The 8,291-nt window shown below is 44.2% G+C and overlaps 1 protein-coding gene across 1 annotated transcript; it reads left to right on the top strand.

Moving 5' to 3' along the window:
* Positions 1 to 768: 768 nt before the first annotated feature.
* On the top strand, positions 769 to 6,754 carry LOC102435225 (glycine N-acyltransferase-like protein 3; the record flags this gene model as incomplete). The annotated part of the gene is made up of 4 exons (XM_006109188.1): positions 769 to 846; positions 3,037 to 3,144; positions 3,943 to 4,069; positions 6,628 to 6,754. Coding segments are annotated over exons 1-4 (440 nt in total), but the record flags the coding sequence as incomplete, so codon positions are not given.
* Positions 6,755 to 8,291: the final 1,537 nt, after the last annotated feature.

Genomic DNA, 8,291 nt, shown 5'->3' with positions numbered 1-8,291 from the left:
TGTTGAGGGAAAAGTTTTCTTGGGGCAAAAGAGCAGGAGATTGGAGCCCCCAAATCTAGAAAATATAATTGCATCAGAATGGGTGAAGCTGTATACATTATAGGCTTTTCTGGTTGTTATTGTTCCTTAATTTTATCTGACTGAAAGGAGCTTTTGCTCACACAGGAGTCTTCATCTGCAATCTAGCTGTTCCTCTCCAAATTGTTCCTCATAACCACCTGATAGCTGAGCCCCTTGGGTCTTTGTACCCCATTGTGAAGAGTCTTACCCTGAGCTTCACATCAGCCATTCAACAACTACTTGGAATGTCCCTTACTATGTGCCGGGCCCCGTGGTAGGTGCTGGGGAGACGGTGCAGCCCAAAGCAGACCTGGACCCTTCCTTCCTGTATCTCACAGTCTACTTGAGAAAGACTTCAATCAAAAGAAACACACATACATGTAAATTTACAACTGCTATTGTATCCTGAAGGAGGCGTGCAGAGTTCTATGCATGTGTAAATGATGAAGGCTTTATCCAGTGGAGAAACATCTTTCCAGAATCAGGTCATTAACACTTTCCATTTCTAGGTGTTCTCTGATTTACCCATCCCAGGGCCTCCCTCACCTCCTCCTTCCCTCTTCAGGGGGAGCAACGGTATTCAGAATCACAGCCAGGGAAAACAGGGTTTCCAGGATGTTCCTGGGTGGATTCATTGCTAACAGGCAAAAGTGAAACGTATACCTTCACGTTTCTACTAGGTGTGGAGCTGCTGGAGCTCTGGAGAAGATGCTGGTGCTAAACTGTGCTACCAAATTACTGACCCTGGAAAAAGTGCTGAAGGGTCACTTTCCCGAATCACTCAAGGTACTGTGCCTTTGAGTTTTATTTTATTGCTCTATTGTCTTGATCTGTGGAAATAATGTCCAACTGGTGGCTGTTTCCCAAAGTTTCCAGTGATAAGACTCTGGGGCACTTGTTAAATACACAGCTCCCGCTCCCCACTTGCTAGAGACGGAGTCAATGGGTTGTGGGTATGACCCAGATAATTATATTCCTGACAGTCACTTTAGATGACTCCCAGGAAAATTTAAGTCATGCTGGACTAGATTGTTTTTAAGGTAAATTTGAGTTCTAAATGTTTTTAAATGGCCAATGGGTATGGACTGGTTGGCATTGCTGGTAAGAATGTGTACTAGGTACACAGTGGAACTGAAGTTTAGGGGTTGTTATAAATTCCTTTCCTGTTTATTTCAAAAGCTTTATTTTTGGAGTATTTTCAGTGGTTTTCTTGGTCATCTAGCCGGTGTTGCTAAGTGGTTAGAGCATTGACTGCACACCAAGGGCCGTGGGTTTGATTCCTGGTCAAGGACATGTACTTGGGTTGCAGGTTTGATCTCTAGCCCCGGTCGGGGTGGGTGCGGAAGGCAACCAATCTATGTGAGAGACACGCTGATGTCTCTCTCTCCCTCTCTTCCTTCCTCCCTTCCACTCTCTTGGGAAAAATATCCTTGGGTGAGGATTTAAAAAAAAAAAAAGTGCACATACTGTACATACTTACACAGCTCAGTGAATTCACAAAGCGATTACCTGAATAACCTCCACTCCAAGAAAAAACATGATTTGAGAGGCTGCCCCTCCCACCATCAGTGCTCCTCTCCAATCCTACCTTTCCCTGCTCCCCCAAAGTAACCACTGTCCTGACTTCTAAAGCCATCATTTAGTTTTGCATGTTTTTTAATATACATTGGATCACAGAGGAAGTATCTTTACCACCACACTTTTTCTACTCTAGAAGCACACAGAACATATGAGAGTTGTTTTGTAGGACAGACATCTTTGGTTTTTAGTGGAGAAAAAAAATGTGAAAGGCCACAGAGAATTCCAATATTATTATTCAGTATTGTTTAGTCAAAAAGCATTTGAGCCCTAGCCAGTTTGGCTCAGTGGATAGAGCATTGGCCTACAGACTGAGAGGTCCCGGGTTGGATTCTGGCCAGGGGCACATGCCCAGGTTGCGGGCTCAATCCCCAGTGGGGGAAACCATTTTGATAAACTTATTACTCTGTAGTATATGTAAGATCAGCAGACCAGTAGGGGGCATGCAGGAGGCAGCCAGTCAATGATTCTCTCCCATCACTGATGTTTCTTTCTCTCTCTCCCTCTCTGAAATCAATAAAAATACATTTTTTTAAAAAAAGCATTTGAGCGTGGCTAGTGGGGCTCAGTGGTTGAGCATCAAATCGAGCCTATGAACCAGAAGATCATGGTTCGATTTCAGGTTGGGGCACATGCTGGGTTACAGGCTCCATCCCCAATAGAGGGCATGCAGGAGGCAGCCAATCAATGATTCTCTCATCATTGATGTTTCTATCTTTCTCTCCCTCTCCCTTCCTCTCTGAAATCAATAAAATATATATATTTTTTAAAAAGCATTTGATCAACTGTGTCAGGCTCCATAGATGTCATAATGAATAAGACATTGTTACAGTCCTCAGGGAATACTTGCAGAGCCTTGCTCCATCAAATCTGATATACAGGGGGGTGTTTTGGGCTTATTTGGGGGGGGGGTGTATTTCACTATCTTGTGATATTGAATTGTAACTCAGGGTGGAAGGAGTAGTTGCACTTCGCAGGTTATTTTTAGATAGTATAATACACCCCAAAAGCAGTGAGCATCAAAATTACCTGTGGAACTTCTAAAAGATGTATGAGCCCTAAATCCATAGATTCTGATTCATTCAATAATCTTTATTGCTAACCTATGTGGCTAGCACCCACCTAGTAAGCCTATTGATTTAGTACCTCTCCTGGTTGTACTGTGAAGCACTAAGTCCAGGGAGAGTTTTCTTAAGCTTTCATAGACTTTTCAGCAGTTTTCATGTGCACTGATGAAATAACAACGGGGAAGTGTATATGTGTGTATGTTGTGTGTATATTTATAATATCTGCTTTGAGGGCCATAATTCTATGGTAGAACCAGAGGTGAAAAGGGTAATATGCAACTGAAACAGCCGGTGATGCCGTTGACCTGTCTCTCTGGGTCCTCTGGCTCAGGTTTATGGAGCAGTGATGAACATAAATCGCGGGAACCCCTTTCAAAAGGAAGTGGTATTGGACTCATGGCCAGACTTCAAAGCTGTCATCACTCGGCGGCAGAAAGAGGTACAGTGTTGCAAGGCACAACAATAAGAGTTGGCATCAACTAGAAAGAACAGATCAGGTAAAGGGGATATTATAACCATCACAGCCAAATACTTTAGCTTACAAAGCTACACATTTCATCCTTGGCTGCTAATTTGACTGTCTTTGGAGTATCGGACATGGAGTATGGAAAACCTCTAGCCTAAACACGTTCAATAAACTATGCCTTTAGTGTTTCATCATCTCTAGAAGCAGAAAGCATGCAATTTGCACACACCAGTGTTTTTGCTGGGTTGATGATCCCGTATGACGATGGGGACTTTGGTCATGTGTGTGAATATGGAAGAACACTGAAAAAGACAGTGTCTGCCCCCTTCTGCCTCTGGGACCAAAGAGAGGCTCAAATCACCAAAGATGCACTGCCGTGACCACATTAGGACAGTTCTGAGAGTTTTATTTAATTCTGATCGGCTGGTCCCTTGAGTTACACTCTATTTTCACAAATAAATTACAAATCCTGGAACTATGTGAAATAAATGTAAAACCTCCCTAATGCTAGAAGAGATAGTCAAGCAAAGACTCTGAGTGTCTGTGCCTTCCCTCACTACAGGGTACTCACCACTGTTTACTGGTGACTGACTTTGCTAATGGAAATTACCTAGACACACCCAGCTAACCGTACCCGCGCCACCTAGGGTTTCAGTGAGCTAGTACAAAGGTTTCCTTAAACCAGTGGTGGCCAACCTTTCGGACCTCACGGACCACTGGTTGGCGACCGCTGATAGAGGATGCATATTTATGATGTGTCTTCTGACCCAGGCTGAGACAGATAACCTGGACCATTACACAAACGGCTATGCTGTGTTCTACAAGGATGTAAGAGCTTACCGACGGCTGCTGGAAGAACGTGACGTTATCAACTGGGACCAGGTTTTCCACATACAAGGTGAGGTCAAGGGCAAGACACTAGGTCATCGTTAAATCCGTTTAGTCGCATATATCAGATAGACAGATATGCATATTTCACATTTATGCTATATATACACATATATGCACAAACACATGTCTATGCATTTTATATATTTTACAATTCATGTATTGCAGTTTTATAAGAAAACTTATTTTTACTGGTACTCCTAATGAGGCTTGGCTTTGGGGGTAGGTAGAGGCCATTGAAATGGGGCTGCGTTTAAGTGATTTTTTTTTACTGTTATGTAACAGGGATATCAGTGAGTATCAGCATATTTTTCCTTATTACTCTGAACCCTTTGCTGTTACAGCCTTTTAAAATAACTCTAATTTCAATCTAAGCCAACAGGTAAGCTTTTCTTCTTTCTGAAGCAAATACTAGTAATTCTAGAAAGGGCTAATCTGCTAACCTGCCTAGTATATCTTGAAATGACTTTATAAGGAAAGAACATATGTGAACTCCCAGGATATAATTGTGTGGCCACCAGTGCTACTGGAAGAACTGCAGGCCAAGGTAGAAGAAGCAGGTTAAAAATTTCTGATAGTTTGGATGGACAGTTTATGCTTCAGGGTATCACTGTTTCAATTTTTCATAATGTTTGGGGTTAATACAAGCGATGAAGTTACTGTTTGTAACCGTTCCAGTGAAATGAGTTCCTAGATCCTTTGACATTGAAGGCAGGAATTCCCATGTTAGAAATGTGAAGTCTGGTCATTTTTTTCAGTCACATACAGCTGACGCCCTCTCACGAGGTTTCCTTGTGTCTGTCTATGAACAATGACCAATGCATATTCATAATCTAAGGAGGTGGGATGTTGTATAAAACCCATTTGCAAATGCTCAGAGAGACCTTATGGAGGACGTTCTAGCCATCCCTCGCCTTTACAGATTTACCCCAGTTACGCTGGTTAGAAGGGAGACATGGTTTTAACAACTGTCTAGCCAATTCAACTGGGACCAGGTTCTGATAATACTGGGGAAAAATGTCTTCCCCAGTATTACTTTAGTGTAGAAATGAGCATACCTCTTCCTTGGTGTGAGAAATCATGGCTGTAATTGGGTGGATACTGGTGCTATAGGCCTAGTATCTTCAAATCACCTGAATCCAGCATTACGGAGAGAACATCCCTGTAATTGCCAATATTCTTCTTCCCGAAGGCCTAGCTGATAGCCACGAGTCAGTTACAGTCATCTAGATGGACTCATCCCCTCTTCCTGAAGGCTTGGTGGGGACAGACGTGAATTAGTAGCACCTAATAGAGCTGGAGTGGCGAAGGCCCCTCACTCAGCATGTAAGTCAGTGCAGGTATTACCCGTGGCTTCTGACGTGGGGGAGAGAGAAAGAGAAACATTGATTTGTTGTTCCACTTATTGATGCATTCATTCATTGGTTAATTCTTGTATGTGCCCTGACTGGGGATGAAACCCACAACCTTGGTGGATCGGGGTGATCCTGAAATCAACTGAGCTACCAGGCCACGGCTTATCTGACTTTTGGAAAGAACTGGTTCAGTCTAACTCAGGAGAAAGAAATTCTGTTTGAACTACCATCCCTACCTTTAGTTAGCACTACCTCTTATTTCCCCTCAGATAGTATTTTGAACTACTCAGATCTAATTCAGTGTTATCATGTGGGATGCTAGCTAGCCACAGCATCTATAATGTTGATAGTAGGAACTTGAAGACTTCCTTATCTTTTCTTAGACTGAACTCCCTGAGGGAGGAGCCAAGGCTTAGGTATCAGACTGAGTTCAACATGACTTAACTGTTGTGTCTTCGTCGAGAGGAAGTTGCTTACTAAGAGGAGGAAACAGCCATTAGACATGGAAGGGAGTGGGAAGTCAATGTCCAGAGGACTCCATCCATCAGGACGCCGACGGGAAAGGACAGAGCCGGTGGGGATTTGGAGAAGCAGAGCCAGTCAGGCCTAGTAAGCAGAAGCGAGGCTGCCATCCTGTGAGCTGTCAGAACAGACCGGGCCACTCTTCTGCCCCACTGGGAAGCAGTGCCCAGGACAAGTACTGACTAGAGAGTTGCAGGTCATAGAGGATCACTATGGTAAACGCAAGGGATCGGCCGAGTTAAGCTCCGGGTAACTCTCACCAACACTGAGTTTATACCTGGATATTTCTGCAGCAAGCATTACGCCATGAGGCTGGAAGGGAGAATTCCATGCCAAATAAATCTAAGCTCTTTACACTCCCAGCTGCCATAACATGTCTCTTCCCTGATCAGTCAGAGAAGTCAGAGAAATCAAAATGCCCACAAGACATTCCAAATGCCTAGGGGATGTCTCCCTCAGAAGATTCCACGGACATTCATGATCCCCAGGGGCAACATGATTTAGGAATTTGAAAATCCTGCACTAAGTTTGAAAATCAGATAGGGGGTAGTTATAATGATCCGTATGTAAATACACAGTGGTTAGGATCATGCACGGAGGTATTGATGATAATAGGTTCACTGCAAGGAATTTTCTTTTTGTGGCCTCAGATAAAATGCCCGCGGTTTTCCTTATGTCTTTCCATATACAGGGCTGCAGAGTGAGTTGTATGACATTTCCAAAGCTGTTGCCAGCTCCAAGCGGTTGGATGTGAAGCTAAGTTCCAGCAAGGCGGTCCGTTTGTCTGTGGTGTCAGCTCCGCCAGACACCAGTCTCCTGTATGTAAATCCAGTTTCTGCTTTTGGGATAGGATTTAGTGATATGGAAGTACCAAGAGTGGTACCTGGAGTACTTAGTAAGGAATATTTATGTACCTTGAATTGGGGCTATTGAAGCTAAATTTGAGTGTGTGTGTGCGTGTGTTTACTCCTTTCCTTTCTGCTGTGCTTGACTGCTCATAATTTCCTACAAAATCGAATCAGTGTCTTTGTCCATAGTAACAAATAAACTCAGGAGTCCTGCATTTTCACTGTATACATATAAAAATCATCCTATCTAATAATAGACAAACATGGTAATTGACCATACCTTCGCTACGCCTCCCATAGGCTAATCAGCATGATATGCAAATTAACCGCCAACAAAAATGGAGGATAATTTGCATACTGCAGGCAGTGTGGGACAGTGCCATCCTGCCTGCCCTGCCGCCATCCGGGCCTGCTATCTGTGACCCGACCCAGGGCGGCTGGGCGGTGCAGCAGCGATCGGCCAGCCCGCCCGGCCTCCATCTGGGCATTCCATGTGCGACCCGACCCGGGGCAATGCCCCAACCCCCGGATCGGCCCTGCCGTGTGCGCCTCAGGGCGGCACCCCAACCCCTGGATCGGCCCTGCCGTGTGCGTGACCTGGGGAGGCGGGGCAGGCACTGAGGGATCAGGCCTGCCATCTGCCACCCAGGAAGTGGGCCTAAGCCAGCAGGTGGTTATCTCCCGACGGGTCCCAGACTGTGAGAGGGCACAAGTGGGGCTGAGGGACACCCCCCCCATCCCCCCTCCCCCGCCAGTGCACAAATGTTTGTGCACCGGGCCTCTAGTTCTTTGATATCCTCCTTCCCCAAATAATTCTAAATAGCCTCTGTTGTCTGAGCCCAAGGTGGTGGTGGTGGTTGTTTTGTTGTTTCGGGGATGAGGGTATGTAACTGAGCCATGTGGAGCTCTTACAGGCCAGGCACTAGATGTTTTCAATAGATTACCATGTGAATCCTTTCTACAACCGTACGAAGCAGCACTATTATCATTCCCTTTGAACAGACAAAGTAACACACAGGAGTGAACTGTAGAGCCAGGAAACAAATCCCACAAAGCCTGATCCGAGTCCAATCCTTCCAAACACGTGCTGGTTCACATCTGCATTCTTACTTTCTTCTTGCTTTGGAGCCCCTGTTCTGTCATTTACCAGTTACCTTCCCTTTTGCTTCATCTTTCTGAGCCTCAATCAATTTCTTCTTCTTGAAAATTAATCTATAATATCTTCCTTTCCTGTTTTTCATAAGCAAATGAGACATGATACTTGAAAAGTACCCAGCTTGGTGAATGTTAGTTTTCTTCACTTGTATGAAATATGTTGAAGGAATTATTGAACAGAACAAGACTAAACCTAAACAAGAAGGGACACTTTTAAGTTACATAAAGCAACTGGACTTTACTTTTTAAAAATATATATATACTTTTAAAAAATTGATTTAAGAGAGGAAGGGAGAGGGAGAGAGAGATAGAAACATCAATGATGAGAAAGAATCATCAATCGGCTGCCTCC

Source organism: Myotis lucifugus, unplaced genomic scaffold, assembly GCF_000147115.1.
Source record: "Myotis lucifugus unplaced genomic scaffold, Myoluc2.0 scaffold_6743, whole genome shotgun sequence".
NCBI lineage: Eukaryota > Metazoa > Chordata > Mammalia > Chiroptera > Vespertilionidae > Myotis > Myotis lucifugus.
Note: the sequence above shows the minus strand (reverse complement) of the source record. Positions and strands in the feature narration are given on the sequence as shown.